General features: G+C 36.4%; 1 protein-coding gene across 1 annotated transcript in view; it reads left to right on the top strand.

Moving 5' to 3' along the window:
- GUCY1A2 (guanylate cyclase 1 soluble subunit alpha 2) overlaps nucleotides 1-24,480 on the top strand; it is a 442,918-nt gene that overhangs the window by 275,152 nt on the left and 143,286 nt on the right. The window contains exon 6 of the mRNA XM_069080535.1: nucleotides 7,948-8,091. Coding sequence (XP_068936636.1) covers nucleotides 7,948-8,091 — 144 coding nt within the window. The remainder of the gene's footprint in view (nucleotides 1-7,947; nucleotides 8,092-24,480) is intronic.

Here is a 24,480-nt window from a genome sequence, read left to right on the forward strand (position 1 = left end):
TTTGAGGTTAGATTTGATGCTTAAGGCACAGTTACATTTCACTTCATCTGACATAAAACAGGATGATTTTTAAGAGCTAAAATTAAATGTCAGCATTAATTTGTCTTCTTTAAATAGTTATTATTGATATTTCCAAGAATCTGATGACAAATTGATGTTGGGCATTTTTAAATTTTATGAGCTTAATTGTTCTGCTTGCATCATTTAAATTAATGTCCAAAGAAATTAGAAATATTATTTTTGATATCTGTGATATAGATGACACAATTTTAAAGACATCTGGGATCCAGGATCAACTTTCAACAAATTTCAGAGGGAAATATTCTTTTAAAATGGGGGAAAATTAATAAACAGCATGACTCCATATTCCTCTTTCTGTAGCCTATCCAAATTGGATTTCTCTTAGTCTCTCCAAGTCCATATCTTATCTCCATGCCCTCTTCCTGGCTGTCCCATATGCCAGGGCTATATTCCTTCCTTACCCCTGTCTTATAGTGATTTGTTCTTACTTTATGATAAGGGTTAAGTACTGTCTTCTACATGAAGTCTGATAGTGTCTTTCCTGGCACTTTGTACTTATTTATATTTATTCATTTTGTATTTATGCTCTACATTTTTACATATGTACTTATTATCTCCTTCATAGGAATATAAGATTTTATGAGTAGGAATCATTGTATTCTTTGTACTCAAATGTCTAAAACCTAGCATAGTGTTTGACATACAGCAGAGGTTTAATAAATACTTCTTGAATTATATTAATATTTTAAAAAGCAAACAAGAAGATATCAATAGCTATCAGCTATTATGTCATTTACTCATCTCTATAAAATTCTTATTGAAAATAAGTTTTTTGATGAAAATGTGAGAAGAGGCTAGGGAGGCTTTCCCAGATAAAGCTATAGAGCAGACTAACTATTCTGGTAAAATAAGTGTGGATTATAAAGAATGCAAAATTCCAGTATGTGAACTATCTTTGTATTACACACACACACACACACACACACACACACACACACACACACATTTTCAGCAAAATGAAGCCTTAAAGACTATCTTCCAGCAATGTCTCTCCCATTAGAAAAGGTACCTGGGGGCAGCTAGGTGGCACAGTGAATAGAGCACCAGCCCTGGAGTTAGGAAGACCTGAGTTCAAATATGGCCTCAGACACTTAACACTTACTAGCCGTTAAGTAAGGGGAGGCAAGTCACTTAACCCCAATTGCCCTACAAAAAGCAAAAAAGGAAGGAAGGAAGGAAGGAAGGTAGGAAGGAAGGAAGGAAGGAAGGAAGGAAGGAAGGAAGAAAGAAAGAAAGAAAGAAAGAAAGAAAGAAAGAAAGAAAGAAAGAAAGGAAGAAAGGAAGAAAGAAAGAAAAGGTACCTGGCAAATTTGTCTACAGTAATGGTTTTTGTCTACTCTTCTGAAACTCAATATTAAGCAAGACATAAAAATGGAGAGATGTTTTGCCCCCCTCATGGAGGCAACCTCTGCAATGTGCAAATGGGAGAATATTTCCCTTTGGAGGTGAAGTCCTCCAAAGGTTTCTGTGGCAGACAGCATTGGATTAATGGCACCTTGTACTGTGATACTACAGGATCCCCTTCATAAGAGCGGCAGCTACTCAAAAAGAGCCATTTGTATTAGGAAACCAGATGGAATGATGAGGGTTTATTACCCATGAATTAACATATATAATTAAATATAATATAAATGCATTAACATATATAATGCATTAACATGAAGTTGGATGTCCCTTAAGTTAGCTCATCCTTATATATAATCAAGCAATGAGCATTGATTTTTCACCAACTATGTGTTAGACACAATATGTGTTCCTAGAGATATAAATCTAAAGAATATTAAAAAAAACCTTTACTTTCAAGCACAGGATGAACAATGTGTTGGATCAAGAATGGAATTAGAGAAGGAAAATAGGTTGTATTACATTTAGAAACCTGTAGAACTTTCTTTTTATCTATTTTATTTTTTATCTCTATATTTTATGCCTTTTGTTATTATATTTCATTAATTTCCAAATATATACATTCACTCTCTCCTACTCAGAGGATTTCCCTTTTAACAGCAATTAAAAAAGAGAATACAAATTTCAGCAAAAACAGCTAACATATCAGCTGAGTCTGACAGTATATTCTGTACCTCCTCTCTGCTGCGAAGGGGAGTTATACAGCATTTTTCATGATCCAAAGTGCTGCTTGCCACCAAAGTCCATGCCAAAAAATTAATATTCTGTAGATAATACTATATAACTGCATGTTATAGAAAATCAATTGTAGGAAAAGGTTAGGAAGAAAAAAAACAGGCAAATAACTCTTGGGGCAATGAACAAATATTTTACCGGTATGTGATATGTTAAAAGATACCAAGGAATATCTGTTGGGTTTTTTTTAGATAGAACCTCTTAGTAAGGATTTATGGAAGAACATGGTTAGGAATAATGGAATGAGAGATCCTTGGCATAATCTATGTCATTGGAGCAAAAACCCATGCAAATGAGATTATGAATTCAGTAAAATATCTAAATGAACATTTGAGATTTTTACTGTTGCACATCCATTCTCTACATTGGACTGTTATTGTTAGTTTTTTTGTGTTTTATTTTGCATGGGTCTGTAACTTTTTTAAACAACTGGATGCTTTAGAAAGATTTAAAGCCTTGATACCATGTGTACAAATGGAAGGGAAAGGATATGATCAGATGGGAGGCACAATGTTCTTTCCTCTTAGGCTTGACTTTTGTATGGTCTTTGAATTAATTGTTCAATAAATATCTATTAAGCATCTATTATGTACCAGGTGATGTGCTGAAGAAATATATGCAAAGCAAGCTATATACAGGATAAATAGGGGATAATTGACAGAGGGAGGCACTGGAATTAAGAGGGTCTGGGGAGGGTTGGAACATGGAATTTTGGTTGAGACTTAAAGGAAGCCTGGAAGGTCATATAATTGAATATAAAAATTGGAATGGAGGAGGAATATTACAGGCATGGAAGATAGCACAGAGAATGTACAGTGCTGAGAGAGTGTCTTGTTTGTGGAACAGTCAGGAGGCCATTATCGCTGGATCAGAGCATGTGTTGGGGAGTAAGGTATAAGAAGACTAGAAAGGTAGGAGAGAGAGAGCTAAGTTATGAAGGGCTTCAAATGCCAAAAGAGCATTTTGTATTTATTCCTGGAAGATATAGAAAACCAGTAGACTTTACTGAGTAGGAGGATAGCAGACTTAAGTGACAGAATGAAGGATGGATTGGAGTGGGAAGAGGCTTGTAGTCAGCTCTACAATCAGGCTATTGGAGTAGTCCAGGCAAGAGGTAATAAGGGACTCCACTAGAGTGGTGACAGTGTCAGAGGAGAGAAGACTTGTTGAGAGGGTGAATTTGGCACGCCATGGCAATAAATAAGGTATGGGGGATGAGAGATAGTGAGGGATCCAAGGATGACTCCTTGGTTGTGAACCTGAGAGAAGGAAAGGGAGGATGATGTTGCTTCCTACAGCATGAGGGAAAGTGAGGAGAGGCAAAGTTTAGGGAGAAAGATAAGTTCCTTTTGGACATGCTCAAGTTTAAGATGTCTCCTGGCATCTAGTTTGATATTTTGAAAGGTGATTGGAGATGTGAGATAATAAATCAGTATAGAGTTTGGAGCAGAATAAGTAGATTTGAGAATTATCAGCAGAGAGTAATTAATTCTATGGGAGCTGATGGGATCACCAAGTGAAGTAGTATATAGAGAGAAAAGAACAGGCCTCAATACAGGACCATGAGGAACACCTATAGTTAGAGGATATGACCTGGTGTGAGGAACGCATGAATTCAAATCCTGCTTTGTACTCCTAATAGCTTTGTGACTCTGGGCACATCAAAACCTCTCTTAGGTTTGCCTGTAAAATTAGCACCTCCTGTACTAGCTTCTTGTATGGATCAAATGATATAGTATATCTGAAGTGTTTTGCAAACCTTGAAGCACCTTATCCATGATAACTATTATTGTCATTCCCCCAAAAGAGGCCACAAGGAACATAACCCACACAGCTTTTGGGAGTTTTATGATAGAACTCCTCTGAAATGAATTTTCAGGGTATGAGATCCACAAATTAAATTAAACAGGGAACTTAGTAGTTCCTAAATTAGTAGATTACCTAAATCTAAGCTTGGCAGGAATCTTTAAAAGAGACTCAAGCTCAGAAAACCAAGGAAATTGAATTCAAAGGTAGACTTGAGCCTGAGAACACTAGCTATTTAGCTAACAAGTTACTCTTATCTGTCTTCTAAAGATCTTGATCCCTAGGAGAAAGAATCTTTACTTATAGCTGAAAAGTCTTTTTATTGAAATCTGAAATAAAGAAAAAGATCCATGTCACTCCCTAAAGAAAAAAAGCAAGGAAGGTTTTTCCTAGTAGGTACTTACTCTGGTCCAATGGTTAAATATGAAGGCTGCTGTTGTTGAAGATCTATGAGAATTCAAAATAAAAGATCATTATAGAGACTACTGTTCTCCTGATGAAAAACTATAATTGTAGCTAGTGATGTCATTTGAAACCAGAAGCTAAAAGTATTGAGATTCATCACCATGTGCCTAGAAGAGCCAGACCTGGGATTTTTCTGCAATAACCATACATTCAGCAGGGCAGCATCTGGCAGAGAATGATTCCAGTGGAGGGAAACATCTGCAGAGATAATATGCCCAGCAGAGACAGTAAACATGGCAGAGAAAACTTGTTTGGTAGAAACCACTGGGGAACTGCTCTACAACCATCATGTCACCAGAATATAGCAGTTCTTCAGAGTTAGAGGCATGAGTTGCCCCTTCATGCCTGTGTCCTGGACATGTTTTCTCATGTGGTTCTCCTGTATATGTATAATGCATGCATCTATTATTCCCATGAATACATGTATATTCACTGTGGGGGTGCCCCAGGATTATTTGGAAAATATTTTATTGCTAATTTTAATTTTACTATATTATTTCATTAAATACCTTTGCTTTGAATTAATTGTATCCTCTGACTATTGAAGGCAAATATTTCCACAGGGGTTCATGAACTATATTGTTTATGGATTTAAGACCTACATAGTACATGAAACCTGGCGTTGCCTTGTCAAGGAGACCCACCCTGTGAGTCATGAGCCATCTCAGCTGTTATACATTTTTGTTTTGCACATTTGTCTTTACAATCTGTGGTTTAGTGTTAATAAAATGGGTAGTATAAGTAAACAAATTGGTATGGATGCTTTTGTTTTTATAGTTAAAAACAGTTTTAAAATTTAGACATTTCCTGCATCTACTCACAGCTACTACCAGCAGCTACTACCTGTGCATATCTCCCTGGCGTCATGTCTCCTGTTACTTGCCCATTTCATCTTGGGTTACTCATAGGTAATACCTATCTGTCCCATTATCCCTCACAGATGCAGACATCATTTGGTCAGAGGTCCCACCCTTCTTCCAGTGTGAATGCCCTGCTACTATTTACTGGAACCTTATGGGGACCACCCAATGAAGGAATTTCCTCAACCAATATAGGTTTAGTACCATTTCTGCAACTTGGAAATATAAGTAACTGCTTGGAACACTGAGAGATTAAATTACTTATCTATGGTCATTCAAGTCGTTTCTTCCAAAAGCAGGACTTGAAGTTTGGCCTTTTTGATTCTGGGGTCTCTACTCTATCCATGACACCAAGATGCCTCAGTAATATGATTGATATTCTTAATTTATTAATTTTGATTTTCATAAATTCCTCTCCTCACTGCTGATCCTAATCAGGATTTTGGTCAGAAAGACACGTGAAGTTCCAGGGTTCCTTTTCACATATCTCTACCTTTGATTAGATCATACAATGACTCTGATCAAATGTCTAGTGTATTTTCATTTCTTCCTAAGACAATATATGTTTTTTGCTTATTGACATATTCTTGGTTCCAAGTTTTCCTTCAGTAGACATTAAATGATGTCTCCACTTCAGGATTGATCACATATGTTTTGACCACCCCAAGGTTTTAAAACTTATTCACAGGCTACATTATTCCTGAATCTCAGTGAAAACTTTTTTTTAATGGGTCAATCAGTCATTTGGTTACCAGATATTAAATGTTCACTCTTTTGGGAAATTACCATTGAAATATGGTTGATATAGCATCATTTGAGAAATGATCATGAAATTTCATGAGGCTAGCTTACCAAAAAATTCAAATTTGGGATAGCAATGAGGAGAGGAAATGCATGAATATTAAAGAACAAATTATAATTATGAATCATATTGCTAAGAGGCAACTTGATGTAGTGAAAAGAGAGGAGACTTCAGAGTCAGAATGACCTGGATTGATGGACTGTTTCAGATATATACTGACTGTTGTGTCACTTCAAGCAAGTCATTTCAGTCTCAGTCCCTTACTCATGACAAGCTCATGTGAAACTTTATTTCTCCAGTTGTTATGTTCATTCTCAATCTCTCTCTTTTTCTGTCTCCAAATTATCATGTAATTGTTTGTATACATAACGTGATAATATTTCCTTCATAAAGTTGTGAGAATTTGATGAGATAGTATATATAAATCACTTTGCAAAACTTAAAGTTCCACATAAATACCATTATTGCTCTTATAAACTACACCCTTCCATAGAATATAAGATCCTTCTTGGGGACAGAAACTATTTTGTTTTTGCCAATGTAATCACAGTTCCTAGCATAAAAGAGGACTTAAAATGTTGAATTGAATGGAATTGAATATATTATTTGGTGGGAGAGACATAAGAAGGACAGAATTCATGTATCATGGAACTAACACAAAGTAGATACATAACTAATAAAAAACTTCTGTGCAAATTTCTAGTAGATAAGATTTATTTCCATTATGCCTCCACTTCCCCTCAAACCTCCTTTTCAGCTTGAGATGCTAAATGTTTGCATGCAGCTTCCTAACTCTCTCACTAGTGTGCTGCACTTGCATTTGTCTACCATCCCTAGGCAGGGCTCCATGATGTGGGATTGATTGTCTTCCTTGATCACCATCAGAATTGACCTGTCCTATGTTCCTTAAGGGAACTGGCTTGTTACTCTTTGCTAAACGAATTCGTACCAAGGTGGTAAAGGTTTGATGTGCTGTCCCTTCTAGGGATATTTTATATCTTAAAAGAAGAAATGGGCAATGACTTTAATTAAAACAATTATTCTCTTATGATAGGAATTTCAGCTATATTGGCACACTAGAGTAGTTGATATATTGGGGTTGGAGGATCTTGTATCATATAAGCTTTATGGAAATTCCCATGTAAAGGGTCAATGTGATGGGGAAAGAAACAGGAAGGGAACAAGCATTTATGTAGAGCCTGCTGTGTCTAACACTGTTCTTAGAGCTTTACAAATATCTCATTTGATCACCAAAACAAACTTTCTAGATAATGCTGTGGTTACCTCCTTTTTATGGTTGAGGAAACTGAAACAAAAGGTTAAGTGACTCTACCAAGGTTACACAGCAGATATGTGAGGTGAGATTTGATTTCAGGTCTTCCTGAGTCTATGTCTAGCACTCTTCATCCACTGCTCTACCTAGTGGCCTAGCTGGCAAAGAAGGGTGGCTAGGTGTCATTGGGGTGTTACTGCTGATAGTGGAGGTGTGTCCAGTTGTAATATAATATAGATCATTCTGTTTTCCTAAGAGATGATTTTATCTCATTCCCATTGTTCATGATTTTAATGATTTTCAGAGATGATAATGATGATGAATAGCTATGAAGCCAAGATGCCAACATTTGATTCAGCCTGTTTGCAAACTTGGCTATAATTATGTGCAGTTGCCTAAATGCTTAATTTATTAATATTTTGCTGCATTTTATTTAGCAATGTGTGTGATTGCAGACAAGTAATCATTCTGATGTTAGCTCATTATCATATGTTTGCATTTGATTCATCTGATTGCTGCAGGTGGAAACAATAGGTGATGCATACTGTGTTGCAGCAGGACTGCACAGGAAGAGCCTTTGCCATGCCAAGCCCATTGCCTTGATGGCCTTGAAGATGATGGAACTTTCAGAGGAGGTTCTGACACCTGATGGGAGACCAATCCAGGTAACCCTCCTAGCCACCAAGTGGGATGCATTTTTATTGAAGGAGAGGCTCTATTACTTGCTCCCATTCTTCTCAGGAGTTGAATCAGGCTACCATTGAAACCAAACACAGTTAGAAATTTGCCCATAGGGGCAGCTAGGTGGTGCAGTGAGTAAAGTGCTGGCCCCGGAGTCAGGAGGATCCAAGTTCATTTCTGGCCTCAGACACTTAACACACACACAAACACACACACACACACACACACACACACACACACACACACAAAACTAGCCGTGCAACCTTGGGCAAGTTACTTAACCCCAATTGCCCTCCAAAAGGCAAAAAAAAAAATTGCTCATAGAACATGATGAGTCTTGAAGACTTTGTGGAATTCTTTTGGTATTAAGGATAGGAGTTTGGGCGTAGCACTTGAGGCATATTTCAGGACATAATCCAGGACACTCAGTCTAGAACAGATTGAGTTGCCTGATTTTATTTCTTCCGTAGTTCTTTTTTTTTGTTCCCATGTGAATGCTGAACTCAACCATTTTTGCCGTGGATCCTCATGGTATAGAATCTAGACTTAAACATTAGCAGCAATGGAAATGGAACCCTCTATCTGACAGCAAGTTTAAATCAGTGCTTTCACAGCTCAGTTATTCATGGGTCATTCATAATTTTAATTAGTAGCTCAATGCTAGGTAATTTCTCTAGGAGAGAGTGTTGGTATTCTTTGTTTGGGGGGGGAGAGGAAATCTTAGAAGTGTGGTTTTCTTTTCTCTTTTCTTTTTTAAATTTAAATACAAAATAAGAAAAGAAAAAAAAAGCATTGCTATGTGCATATCGGAATGTGAGAGAGGATTTAAATATACAGTAATAAATTTCCATTTCAAGAAAATCTATATAATAAATATTATACATTGTGTTGAGAGCTCTTTATCTTTACTTCTATGTAAACTTTTTTTTTGTTCTCTGCTGTGCACTTTTTACTGTGTTCTTCCTTCCCCCTCTTCTCCTCCCTCCCCGCACCAAAGGATATAATTAAGCATAGATACACACATACATACATATGTGTATATATAGACACACACATGCATTTATACACATATACATGCACATATAGACAAATACATGCAAAGATATATACATAAACACACATACACCCATACATACACTTACACATACATATGCTTAGATTTTGATAATCATAGTCATGTGTAGACATATATATATATATATATATATATATATATATATTCATACACATCTATGTAAGACCCTACCGTAACACCCTACTTATTCTGAGGGTGGATGATCTCTTCCTTCATAAGTTCAAATATTTCCATATTTTTCCAAATCTACCAATTCATTGTTTTAAATAGTCAAAAACAATGTGATAAATATAGCTGACACATAGTGTAGTTTCTCTATTTTTCTCTTTTGACTGAGTCTATTTTAACCTTAGCTTTGTACAAGATCGTGATTACCATCTCTGATCCTTTTTCCTAACAAATTCCACTTCTGATGTTTATTTTATGTTTGTGCATATTTCTTATTTCCTATCCTGACTCCTCTACTTTACTTCTACTGGCTTCCTTGCCCTCCTATTACTTAACCTACCCCTCATCCCAGAATTCCTCCCTTGTCCTCCCATTCATATTCATCTAAACACCTTTCTATAGCCCCATTTAACCTATTCCTTCCCCCTCCCCTCTAGAGATGCCTCATTTATCCTCTCCACCCTCCCTATCCCCTTAGCTTTTTATTTCTTTCTGAATTTAGAAGACATATATATATATATTTATGTATGTATGTATTGTTCCCTCTTGAACCCATTCCTGCTGAAAGTAGATTTCCAGAACTAATAGTCCTTCCACCCTTCTAATTCCTCTGTGTTTGTTCTTCCTCTAGCACCTCATTTGTATAATGTAATTACCCTTTTTAGCTGTGCCTAAATGTTTTTACTTTTAAAAATCTTATCATAGTAAGGTCTGCCTCTCTTTATTCTGTGCCACCTAATTACTAATGACAATCATAAACATGCCTTTTACACTTTACATACATAAAAGGTGAATAGTGTGTCCTTATTGAGTCCCTTATATTTAGTCTTTCTTTTTCTTCTATTTCTACTTTCATCTCTTGTTCTAATGCTTCAGGACAATTTTCTTTAATCATTTCTTGTATCAAGATTATTATTTTTTGATCATAGCTTTCAGGAAATCTGATTATTCTTATATTTTTCTTCTTGATCTATTCTCCAGATCAATTGTTTTTCTTATAAGATAATTCATATTCTTTTATTTATTTTTATTTATATTTTGTTTTATTATTTCTTGATCTCTGAGAATGTTGCTGGCTGCTCCTTGCCCAATTATACTTTTCAAGGAATTGTTTTCTTCCCTAAGGTTTTGGATCTCTAGGAGAGGATTCTGGGAAGATGACTGAGTAGGTAAAAAAAATTCCAAGCTCTCAAGGTTTCCCCTCACAGAAGAGATGAAATAACTCCTTGAGGCATATATTGAACACAAAAAATGAATAAAAGTAGGGGCAGGACAGGAGTTCTCCTAGGACAATTAGAGATCTGAAGAAAAGTCACAGGATGAGGTCTTATCCATGTGAAGAGTAAATGCCTGCAGGCTAGATCATAGGCTGTCTTAAACAACAAGCTAAAAGCCTTGGGGTCATCTGGGTTAGGAGGCTGCCTTGAGCCCAACCACAGTAGCTTTTTACTCTCAGGATAGTGAGGGATGTTGGACATCTGAGCTGGGAAAGATCACAGGAACCTCTGCTGATAAGGAATGCCAGACCCAACCCAGCTGTGCTGCAGAGCCCTGATTGGGTGAGAAGGAACCAGCACATGCTCAGTGAAAAAGCAGTGGGGCAGGGACTCTGTTGGCTGTGGGTACTTAAAGGAAGGTGGTGTTCTAATTCTAAGGCAGAGGTGAGAACAAAAAGAAGATCTGAGAGCAGAGGCACCATCCCTATACCCCAGGGCTACAGGTGATTAAAAAAACTGAGCTACTACAAATAAAAAAAGAAAGCATAGGCAAGGGAAAAAAAAAAAAAAACAACAACCCGAGAGTTACTATTGGAATAAAGAAGACCAGGGTTCATCTTCAGAGGAGGATACTGAAGCAAAGAAACCCCCTTCTACACCACAAATGTCAAATGGTCTCCTGCTCAAAAAGAACTCATAGAAAAATTTTAAAAAGACATTAAAAATCAAATGAGACTGAGGAAAAACTAAAAAATACAACAATCCAAGAAAAGCAAGAAGATTATGAAAAGAAAGTCAACCAAATAAAAAAGGATATCCAGAATCTTAAAGAAGAAAATTACTCCTTGAATATTAGAATTGGGCAGGGGAAGGCAGCAAAATTATAAGAGATCAAGAAATAATAAACTAAAATGTAAAGAATGAAAAAAATAGATCAGAATGTGAAACATCTCATAATAAAAACTACTGATCTGGAGAACAGATCAAGAAGAGAAAATATAAGAATACTTGGACTACCTGAAATCTATGATCAAAAAAAATCAAGACCCAATAATACAAGAAACAATTAAAAAAAATTGTCCTGAAGTATTAGAACAAGAAGGGAAAGTAGAAATGGAAAAAAAAATCTATTGATCACCACCTGAAAGACATCCTATGAGGAAAATCCATAAGAATATCATAGTAAAATTATGAAGCCCCTAGCTTAAGGATAAAATATTATGAGCAATAAGGAAAAAAGCAATTTAAATATGGCAGTGTCATGATTAGAATCAAATAAGACCACAGGTCTTGCAATACTATCTATATTGAAGAGCAAAAGAACTGGGGTTCTGACTGAAAATATCCTACCCAGCAACGCTAAGCATAATACTGAATGAAAATAAAATGGACATATAATTAACTGTCAGATTTTTAGGACCTTGTTTAAACACACACACACACACACACACACACACACACACACCTGAATTTAATAGATTTGACATATAAGAGCCAAGAGAAAAATAAGGTACATACCAAAGACTAAGTACAAGGGACTCAATAAGGACAGACTGTCTACATATTATGTAAGTAAAATGTAAACAATATATCTAAGATTGTCATTAACAATTGGGTAGTTTTTAAGAAAGATTGAGGTAGACCTGAATATAATATGATTTTAAAAAGTAAAAGCATTTAGGAACAGCTAAAAAAAGTAACTATTTCATAGAAATGAGGTGTGAGAGCAAGACCCAACACAGAGGAATTAGATGGGGAAGGAGAGCTGTTAGTTTTAGAAATCCACTTTCATCAGGAATGGGTTCAAAACGGAACAATACACATATATCTCAAAGAGTATAGAAGACTTCTTAATTCAGAAAGGAATAAAAAGCTAGGGGGATAGGTAGGAGGGAGAGGATAAGGGAGGGATCTCGACAGGGGAGAGAGAGGGAATAGGTTAAATGGGGAGTATAGAAAGGTGTTTAGATTTAAGAGAATAAGAGGGAAGGATCCTTGGAGAGGGGCAAAGTAGCTGGTAGAAGTAAAATAAAGGAGTTAGGAAGGATAGGAATAGCTTTCAACACAGAGCATAGTGCTTCTTATATATGCTTTCTTGAAATGGAAATTTATTGCTATACACTGAATCCTCTCTCATGGTCTACTGTGCTCATGACATGCTTCCCCCTGCCCTTTTTCTTATTATGTGTTTAAGTGTATTATATGTTAGTTTTTCTTTTTTTTGTATATTTAAGTTTCACTAATCAAAAAGACATTCTCAATCTTCTCTTCTAAGTGGTTGACTTTCTTTTCAGAATCTTCATGTTTTTCTTGGATTGTTCTTTTTTTGTTGTTTTTTCTCAGTCTCTCTTATTTGATTTTAAAGTTTTTAAAAGGTTTTTCTATGAATTCTTTTTGGGCAGGTGACCATTTGACACTATTTTGGAGGGGATTAGGTGGGGGTTTGCTTCAGTATCCTCCTCTGAAGATGAACCCCAGTCTTCTCTATTCCCATAGTAATTCTGTGTGGTAGGATTCTTTCTCCTTTGCCTGTTCATTTAAAAAAATGTGCCAGTTCAGTTTTTGTAATCAACTCTAGCCCTGGGGTATGGGGGATGGTAATCTGGTCTCAGATCCTCTTTCAGTTCTCCCCTCTGGCCTGGAACCAAGACCAAGACTTCCAGCCTCCTATAAGTGTCCATAGCCAACAGCATCTGTACCCTACTGCTTCTGCACTCACCAAGTGTGTGCTGGTTCCTTCTCACCCAGGACTGTATCTCAGCAGTATAGCTGGGTCTGGCATTTTTTGTAAGCATAGGTTCCCTTATCTTCCCAGGCTCAGATGTCCAACTCCCTTCATTGCCCCAAAGATAAAAGTTCCTCTGACTGGTACTGAGGCAGCCTCCCAACCCAGCTAACTCCAGAGTTTGCCATTTGTTGTGTAGGTGGACCTAGACTGGAGGTGTTTACTCTTCTTGGGAATCAAACTTTGTCCTAGAATTTTTCTTCAGATCTACTCAGATTGCCCCAGGAGTACCACTGTTCTGCCTATTTTTACTGCTCTACATTTGCCCTGAGGTGTTATTATTATCTTGTTTGTGGGGGAAATCTGGAGAGCTTGGAATTTTCTGACCTACTCTGTCATCTTTGGAGAATCCCCACAGTACAGTGATTTTCTTACAAGGCTTATTAATTCATCTACCATAATTCAGGCTAGTGTTGAAAATATAAGTGAGCCTCAGGACAAACACAGTTCAGACCTATAGGCCACCAACATGTAGAAAGTAATTGGGAAATAATTCAATTAGAATCACCCAAATCAATAAATGGCTTTTGCATCATTTTTGCAAAGAGAGACTATTTCCCCTAAGATGTGTTGAAGTTTTCCAATCTTAACATCCAGGCAGTCTTTTAATTTGGTCCCCTTTCCCAATTTGCTTTTTACTTTACAGCAGATATAACCCATTTATTGATCTCACTAATCTAAAGTTTATTAGGATTACTAGAGGGATTCCTAGAGAACAAAACCCTGGAAATGACAACTTCCAAAAAGCTTATCATTATTTTAATTATCAGATATAACACCATAAAATTCTGACATAATGTCCTATGAATCAGATGGTGTAATTAAATCCAAAAAGGAAATTTCCATAAACATTTAATAAGAATTCAGAAGGAAAATGAAAAGTAATAAAACCGCATAATAATTTTAGTTTCATTACAAATTTATAATGTTTGCATAGTATTAAGTTCTTTGCCATTTGCTAATTTGTTTCCTGATTTTTTTCTAGTGTCACGGGAACGTTTCAAAACTTTGTAGCTTATTATGAGAATCTGTCAGTACAGAGAGCTGTGTGGTGTTGTAATAGAGTTTATATGTAATCAATTATTCGTTTATCCCAGGATGCATGCTAATTTTCCAGACTGTTTTAATTTAAGCTATTTTCAGTTGCCATAAATGACATAAACAACCACCCCAAATTGAAGGACAACCAGGCCTCAAACATTTTTAAACATCCCTTCAAGATGAGTAAAAGGGAACAATTTTCCCACATTACACAAGTTGCCTGTTATAACTAGAGAGAAACATTTTGATATTGTTTCTTTCTCAACTTCATTTTTTTTACTTTTGAAAATAACCAGAACATGTGCTAAAGAATTTTACTAATGTAAGTACTTATGTAGATTATAACTCTAAAGACATTGTAATTAATCTTCAGTCAAGTCTTTAAAATCAGAATTAAGGAGACTTAAATTCTGGAACCTCTCAACAATCAATCCAAATGACTCAGGCCCAGATAACTTTGGTTAAGGTTTAACATTTGGCAGGAGTAATCAACACTCTGTTAAAGTGACCAATACAATATGATAATTATCTCTTATTCTGAAAATTCCACATCATTCTTGGGGCCCCTTGATCTCCTGACTAGGGAATTTTCATTTTCTAAATTGCAAAAGCCAGAAAAGTGAAGATGTGAGCATGCCAACAGCACATTTTCCCTCACTTTAAACTAACCTGAACCTAAATTCACTGTCAAATTGCATAACCCATAGCCTGCCATTGGCCATATGTACCAAATCTTAACAGGCTGCTGAACTGTGTCATATTTAAAGGTAAACTATACTAATCTTAAATGTTCTTTGATCTTTGATTCAAATGAAAAAAGTTTCAACTTATTCTGAACAAAGTGTCTACTATGTGCTAAGTAGGCCAGAGAGAGACAATAAAATGTGGTTCAGTTGTATTAAGCCCCTAACTACTATTCAGTGCATTGTCTTAGGTCCTGGTGATAAGGCTGCTCATGAGTAGCTTATAGTCCAGTGGAGAGAATGACATGTACACAAATGAGCATAGTACCAAAGGAAAACAATAGCAACAACATAATTATAGCAAATAAATGAATCCAAATTGCTCTTGAAAAATTGTTGGGACATCACATTTTCAACTAGAAGGGTCATGAGAGGCTTTTAGCTGGCGGGATGAAGCTGTTTCTTGACAATTTTGATTATGAAAAGGGAATACATTTCAGGTACAAGAAACAGCAAATGGGGCAGTTAGGTGCTGCAGTGAATAGAGCACCAGCCCTGAAGTCAGGAGGACCTGAGTTCAAATCTGACCTCAGACACTTTATACTTACTAGCTGTGTGACCTTGGGCAAGTGACTTGATTCCAATTGCCCTGCCTTCCCCCCCTCCAAAAAAACCAAACCAGAACAAAAAGAAACAGCAACCAAAGCAAGAGACAATAGGTTGATTTCAGGACATGGCTGGGTCCAGTTTAGCGTGAATATAGAGCAAAAGTAATATGAAACAAAGGTGGAAAGGTAAGTTGAAGCCATAAACACCAAACTAAGGTTAGTATTTCTATCTGTACTTTCTCCTATAGGTAATATGGAGCTATATAAGAATTACATCCAAACTTCATGGAGTTTATAATCTAGTAGAGTGAAGAAAGTATGCACACAAATGAGTATAATTCAAGTCAAAATAGGATAATGGTTTATATAGAAGTAAAACATTGCCATAAGTGATTCAAGCAAGATTTGAATACTTCTGAGGAGAGAGAGAGAGAAAGAGGGGAAGGATTAGGGAAATTGTCATGAAACAAGTCATAATTTAGTAGAGAATATGCTTTTAAATAGAGGGCTTGAGTTTGAAGCCTGGCCACCTGTGACAACTCCAGCAAATTGAATAACCTCCCTGGGATCCAGTTTCTTCGCCGCTAAAATGCAAGATTGTACTAAATGATACATATGATATAACGATATGATCCTAAGTAGAACCTGAGCTGAGTCTTAGAAGAAGGAAAGGATTTCAAGAGATGAGAATGTTGTGAGAAAGATACTGGATTGATTATGAATATTGTAAGCAAATATATTAGAGATAGGACAGCAATACATGCTTAGTGATAAACTGGTAATCCATTTTGGTTAAAATTAAATCACAATATGAAATAAAGATGGAATAGGTAGATTGGAATCAAGTTATAGATGGGGCCTTCAATGCCAGGTTATGAAGTTTATTTTTTATTCTATGGGCAATGGAGAGCCACTAGAGATTTTTGTACAGAGCAGTGACATCATCAGAGAGATATGTAGTGGTGAGGAGGATGGATTAATAGGGGAAGGAACAACCAGACCATGACAAAAAGTCTAGGAGTTGAAAATTCAAGTAAAAAGAAGAGATGATATTGTGGAAGTATAATTGCTTTTGCAATTTGTTGTGCAGTCATTTTCAGTTATGTCTCACTCTTCATGACCCCATTTGAAGTTTCCTTGGCAAAGATACTTTAGTGGTTTGGCATTTACATCTCCAGCTCATTACAGATGAAAAAAAAAAAACTGAGGGAAACAGGGTTAAGTGACTTACCCAGGGTCACACTGCTAGTAAGTGTCTGAGGAGAGATTTGAACTCATGAAGATGAGTCTTCCTGACTCCAGGCTTGACACTATCTACCGTACTAATTGGATGTAGGAAGTATATGCTATTCCCCGAACTCAGTATTCCATTTCTCCAATCTGTGCTTTTGCACTGTCTGTTCCCTCCTCACCTCCACCTCTTAATCACCCTAGATACATTCAGGTCTGAGACCAACTCTCACCTTCTTCAGTAGGCCTTTTCTTGTATTTCTATCTGCGAATCCCTCCCCCTCTCAGATTATCTCTCATCTACACTGCATATATGTTGCATGTCCCTAGTGTTTCCACGTTTCACCCCTTAGAGTTCTGTGAGGGAAAGGACTATTTTTGCCCTTCTTTGCATCCCGAGCGCCAAGCGCGCAGTGTCTGGCACATGATGAGCTCTTAATAAATGCTTTCTGATTTATTTTGTGATTCAGTAGAATGCAGAAAAAAGGGCAGAATAAATATAGAACGGAGGATTTGATCTTGGCCTGACATTGGTCACCTGGGAGAATAGTATTGCTATCAACATGAATACAGAAATTTGGATGAGTCAAATAATCTCCACACCATCAGAATGTACTGCCAACCCAAAAGAGCAGGTCATATCATCTGTCTCTGAAGTCTCTTCTCTGGTTCCTGGGATCGTAACTCCCTACTCCCCACCTCTTCCTTCCCCACCATGATTCATACTTCCTTAGATTCCCTAATGTGGCCTGGGTGATAGTATTTTCTCTCAACTGCTTGTTTGGGACTTTCATCTCACACATCTTTATCTTCTTTCCCTTCCCCAACCATGGGCCACACCCTTTGTTCCCAGGACTACATTTCTCAGCGGCTTCCCACAAAGGATCTTATTTCTGTTGCCCATAGTGCAGGTTTTGGTCAGTACAGTATTGACCTGTTTCTTTATCCCTCCTGAGGAAGACTAGAGAAGCAAATGGTTATTCTTACAACTCAATCTCCAGTAGTTCAAGTTAATCTTTCTCTAATAGTAATATTCTTCAGCAATAGCTACATAGCAATATTATGAGTCTGTGTGTATACATGCCAATCCTAAAAGAAGAAAACATATAATGTACATCCATAGTCTGCCCTTTTAGTGTCCATCACATTCCTTACTCCCTGAAAATTTGATTGTGCATGTTAATAAATTGCAGCCTGCTCCTGCTCCAGGGACTTAGACCCTGAGAACTTCCTGCTGTTTGGAGCCATTGTGGTCTATACCCAGAAATTCTAGAAGGCTTGAGACAGACCTTGCAGACGAACAGCCAGTAGACCCATATAGAGTCTCCCACCAGCTCTTTGCCAGCTCTGTATAGTCCTTCAGCTACCTTGAACCACATGCATATTGAGGAGTTCTGACTGTGGTTCACCCCAGTTCAGCCTATAGAGTGTTCTAGGGCCTTTGTGTGGTGACTAGACCGGCAAGGAATGGCCCCTTACCAAAAGTAACTAAGGCATAATAAGATGATGAGTCATAAAAAGATGGGACAATAAGATCCTGATTTAACATGGGTTCTCAGAGAACCAGTCACTTCCTATATCTCCACTTCTAGTGTATTTGTTGGCAGTCAACTTATATTCTTGGTTCTGAAACTTTAAGAAATCAGGAATTGCAGACTAGTTTCAAAGGAGTATGGGGCCAGTTAATATATCAAAACAGAGTTCATTTCTCTTCTGGCTCACAGAACCTTAATAACTATTATCACACCTACTGTCTCACCATGCAGTTCAACATGTATAGCTTCCCTGATTAAACTCAGTCATCTTATTCACCTTAGCCCTGTATTTTCATCCTTGCAGTCCATTCACCAAGAAATATCACTCCTCAGTGTCCACCTGCCTTCTCCTGTTGGTCAGTTATTTTTGGTGCCTCCATTTTGTGGAGGGGCTCAGCATAGCCTGCTTGCCTTTATTTCCCTCCTGTCTTAACATCTCTAGACTTAAGAACCATAAACCTCACTTTTCAGGTGCCTTTTGCAAATTTTCTTCCTCCATTAGAATGTAAACTCCTCAAGGGCAATGACTTTCTTTTTACTTTTATTTTTATCTTCAGCATTTAGCACAGTCCCTAAAATATAATAAGTGCTTAGTAAATGCTTGTTTCTTTTGGCTCATGCAGCGGTAAGAGTACTAGATAAGGAGTCAGGACATGGTTTCAGATCCTGGTTTTAATATCATCTAAGTGACTTCATGCAAGACATTTAACCCCTTTGGCTTTAGTTTCTTCATCAGGAAAATAAAGAAGTTGGACTAGGTGACCTCTGAATTCTCTTCTAGTGTACTAAATTTATGATCCTTTACTTCTCATGCCATGATTGGAGAGAATGGGCCCTTTCAACCTCAAGATCATATTCCCTAGAAAATGTCTAGTTGAGAGGAACTGCCATTGGTTCATTCCTTGGACCCTTTTCTCTTTGCACTATGCCTTCTAGGAATTTTCCCATGAGGAACATCCTGTTGATGTCCATCTTGCAATTTGTGGCCAGTGGAGAGTGGATTGATTTTGGGGAAAATTGATGAATTAAGTGTTGGACATGTTAAGTATAAGACGAGTCAGCCAAGTGGATATATCCAAAGGCAGTTGGAGATGGCATTCTAAAGTTTAGGGAAGAATTTAAGGCTAGAGATGGACACTGGAGAGAAATTTGTATGCAGATGACAGCAGAAGCCATGGGAGTAGATAGGTTAGTCAGGAGAGATAGTACATGGAAGGAAAAAAAGAGTAGCTTGGGTGGATTCTTAAGGGACACTCATCCTTTAGGGATGGCAGTAGGCGGAGGGAGATTTCTCTGTTGTGCTTTTTTTTAAGTGATGGGTAATGGATAATCAAAGATTATTAGGCCTAAAGGGAACTTAAAAACTATCTGCTTTACTCCTTTATTTTATAGATGAGGAAACTGAGGTCCAGAGAGACAAAATGATTTATTGGAAATCACATCATTATTGACAGAGCCTGGCACCAATCCTTGATCCATTAACTCCATCCATCTTTCTACCCTACAAACCTATCCCTGAGCTATGCCCATTCCTTAGTTGAAGTACTAAATATAGAGAACAACTTCTAAAATACATTTTACAGAAAAGGCCAAAGAGCAGTTTCCTTCTAGTAATCTTTTTGAAGAAGATTAAGTTAAGGGACACTCCTGCCATTAAGTCCACACGTCTAATTTTTTGCTTCTGATTTGTGGTTATTTTAGAAAAATTTTCTGTGCATTTTGTCATGGGCATTTAAATTCAAGCCATCTTCATTAGTTCAAAAATCAGTACATTTAATAAAGTGGGACAATTGCCACGGTTAGATTATGAAGTAGAGTTAAAAGGCAATGTATAATCATATTGTAATACTAATGTACTCCTCAATTTCAATTGCAATCAGGAAAATGCTTTGAATTTCTACTAAACACCTCATCCAGACATTGAAATTTTCTATCATGAATTACATATGATGTGATAAATTAAATTGCAACTCATTAAACTTCAGCATTCACTAAAGAGCTGATAGATTTTTTAAGATTATAAAACAATTCTTCTCAAATTACTTTTTCCATAGCCATTTTTATTTGCAAAGACAGCATGATGTCATGTTGTTATTTATAGGAATTCCCTTTCCAGAAATATTTACGATGCTCAACCATCCCTCTGAGATTTTAGCCTAAAACTGTTTAGAAATGACTAATTGTTTAATCACTTGATTAATTTTCAGTGATTTCTTTGATAGATTGTTTGTGGAATTTCAAGTAGCACACATTGGTTTGCTTCTTTGAGATCTCAACTCTAGAACCGATAGCTACAAAGAAGGGAAAGCATAAATTAATTTTAAGAAATTCCTTTGTGTGGCCGCTATGTAGCACAGTGAGTAGAGCACAAGCCCTGGAATCAGGAGGACCTGAGTTCAAATTTGGACTTAGACACTTAACACTTACTAGCTGTGTGTAGTCACTTAACCGCTATTGCCCTACATTACCCCCTCCAAAAAGAAAAAAAAAAAGAAATGCCTTTCTACTTTTATGGTCTAGACTTGTGATTTTAATCAGTGTAAGGAGTTTCTAGTGTGGAAGTTCTCATCACTGATGCAGATTTTCAATTTATCTATAGCTTAGAATACTTATATTCATAGAAAGTAGCATGGGATACTTGAAGCTTATGTGACAAATCCATGAGCACAAACATAGTATTATCAAGCAAGATTTGAACCCTGATAACACTAATGCATGAGCTTTTCCTTTTATTCTGTATAGTAATAACAGCTAACACTCATAGAGCACTTTAAGGTTTGCAAAGTGGTTTTGTATATGTTATTTGATTTGATCCTCACAACAACTCTGGGGTGATACTATTATGATCCCCACTTTACAGTTGAGGAAACTGAGTCCTGGAGAGATGCAGATCATGTAGCTATTGAATATCTGAGGTAGGATTTCAACTCAGTTCTTACTGACTCTACATCCAGTGCTCTGCCTACTATACCATAGAGTTGCCTTAATAGATTCATTTTTTTGTGAACCTTGTTCTCTATTTTCCTTAAACTTTCCCCTCTTTCTACAGCAGGAACTTTTATTTATTTTATTTATTTTTGCTTCTTGGAGAGCAATTGGGGTTAAGTGACTTGCCCAAGGTCACAGGGCTAGTTTTTGTGTTAAGTGTCTGAGATCAAATTTGAACTCAGGTCCTCCTGACTCCAGGGCCGGTGCTCTATTCACTGAGCCACCTAGCTGCCCCTACAGCAGGAACTTTTGGAAGCCACGATACCTTTTCCAGGTTCTCTAGTTAACTGTTGGCTTTATTTGCATACTAATTAGAAATACTTGTAAATACTACCTTACAGAATCTATATGTAGATTTATTTCATTATAGTTTTTATGTTTGTTAAGTGCTTTTTACATGATTCGAGTACACATTTTAAAGAAAAAAATCACATAAATTATTAACACAGCAGGATCCAATAGCAGACTTGAACTGAAGAAATGGCATCAAGGTATTCCTTTCTGTGACCAGAGATGACCAGTATAATTGTGATCAACCTTATTGCAGTTGGTGGAGGGAAAAATGGTTTAAAAGTAGGAATGGGTTGGTGTAAGTTCTTATCATTTATAAGAAAATGGTTCAAATAATTTGTCCTACAAGTGGTAGATTTATATATTTATATACATATGTGTATGTATACATATATGTATATTTCTGTGTATATATATACAGAATACATATATATCTACATTTTCCACATTTATATCTACATTGTCTAGCAAATCACAAATAGAAAATAATTTTGAAATGGGAAGCACAGAAATGTGGACACACATTCATTTTGCAATGTAGAAACAAGTATTTTGTTTTTAATTAGTATAAATAGATTCTTTTTAAATAAAAATTTGGAGTCATGTTTTTGGCCTTGGGAGGTGGTGAGTTCTCCCTCCTTGCAGGTCTTCAAGTTAGAAGTGGATGACAACCTTGCTGAATATGTGTTAGTGGGAATTCTGTTTTTTTTTGTTGTTGTTTGTTTTATAGGTCAGACTATATGAAAATTGTGGTCCCCTCCAACTCTAAAATTCTGTCATCCCGCCATTCTTATTATTTAAGATGGTGTTTTAAGCTATTGCATTAGACCTCAAAGAGTTAATGCAAGTTTTGAATATATTAAATTTACTCAGTTTAGCCTTTATTAGAAATAATTTTACATTCATTAATCTAACTGTGCATATATGACTTGTCTGAGTATTTGTCAACCATTTTATTAAATAAGAATTACATTCAGTAAAACATGAAAAGGTCTTTCAAACATATTCAAAAAAATTTAGGGTGATATTTTCCTTATTTGGATTATTATGACCAATGCAATGAAAAGTATGTTGAAATAAAAAATGAGATCTTTTATTGTCAACAGCTTGAACTGTTCAAATTATGACAGATCATGACAGCCACCGGGTTGTAATTTTATTTTTATTCCAAGCCTCATCATGGTATTTTGTACATAACAGGCACTTCATAAATGATTCTTGAGTGAATGAGTAAAAGTATATAATATATAAAGAAATTTCATGAATGTCAAATGAAAAGAAATGTGTTTATTCATTCTAGAAAAGTAGATTTTATAAACTCTGGTATATTATTTTCTATAAATAAAAGGCATTACTACTTTTTAATAATAGAGTGGGGGAAGAGAGGAAACACACACAATAAAACCACATCTGGAGGTTACTTATCTGGCAATCTCAACTATCTATAAAATAGTCAAGAGTCGGAAAGTAAGCAGAAAAATTCTTCTAGGTACTATCTTTTTGCCTGCATTCTTTCTAAAATGTGACTCCTAGAATTTAGTACAATATTCCAGATGTAGTCGGACTGGTGCAGGGTACATTGAGACTGGAACCATCACCTCCCTCATTCTTGATGCTTGACTTTCTTAATGGGAATCTATGTGATATAGAGAAGTGGACTTGGAATCAGGAAGACCTGAATTCATATCCTGACTCAGGCACTCGCTAACTATGTGATGCTGGCAAATCACTCTCTCTGCCCTGTTTTCCCATCTATAAAATGGGGATAATAGGTGGTTTTAGTGAGTATCTAATGAGATTATATATGCAATGTGCATATACAAAATAGTATATAAATCTTAGCTACTCATACAACTTAAGATCACACTAACATTTTTGACTGCCATATCATATTGGTGACTCATTGAGTTTCCTTCCTACTGAGTTCCACAGGTCCTTTTTCATGCAAACTATTGTCATTCATGCCTTCCCCATTTTTACACATTTTTTAATGTCCTCAGGAGCACTTTATATTTATTTACATTCAATTTAATTTTCTTATACTTGATCCATTTTTTTTAGTCAGTCATCAACATCCACTTCACAGTTTTGTGTCTTCTACAAATATGATACACATACCATCTATTCTTTCATCTGAGTTACTGATTAAAATGGTAAACAGGATAGGTCAACCCACAAGATCCCTGGGACACTCCACTAGAGCCTGCCCTTCAATTTGACATATATCTATTGATAATCCTTTATACTTCTATCAAACTGGATGAAACTGTATGCCTTCTGGAATCTTCTTACCTCTACCTTTGCTCAGCTTCTTCCCTCTGCCTCTGTTTCTTATGAAGCACAGGACTTTGCACATTTTTGTGGGACTATTGAATATCCAGAATGATGACTCTGAGTAATCAAAAAAAAAAGATTAATTTATGTTTTTTATCATCCATATTTAAAAGCTGGGAAGTATGGTATCCTTTTAAAAAGCCATTAAAATTATTATTTATAGTTATTCATATGCATAAAAGAGGCAAATTTTAATTATTTCGAAAGCCTATATATATTTAATAACTTCTCTCCTAGGTAGGTAGTAAATGACTCAACTAGGTGACTCAGCAGATAGAGTGCTGGGCCTGTAGACAGGAACACCTGAGTTCAAATCTGGATTCACACACTTACTAGCTATGTGACCTTGGGTAAGTCATTTAATCTCTCAGTTTCCTCAACTATAAAAAAGGGTGGGGGGAATAACAGCATCTGCCTT

Source organism: Petaurus breviceps, unplaced genomic scaffold, assembly GCF_028583685.1.
Source record: "Petaurus breviceps papuanus isolate PSGF00001 unplaced genomic scaffold, PetGlider_PUasm1.0 91133, whole genome shotgun sequence".
Lineage (NCBI taxonomy): Eukaryota > Metazoa > Chordata > Mammalia > Diprotodontia > Petauridae > Petaurus > Petaurus breviceps.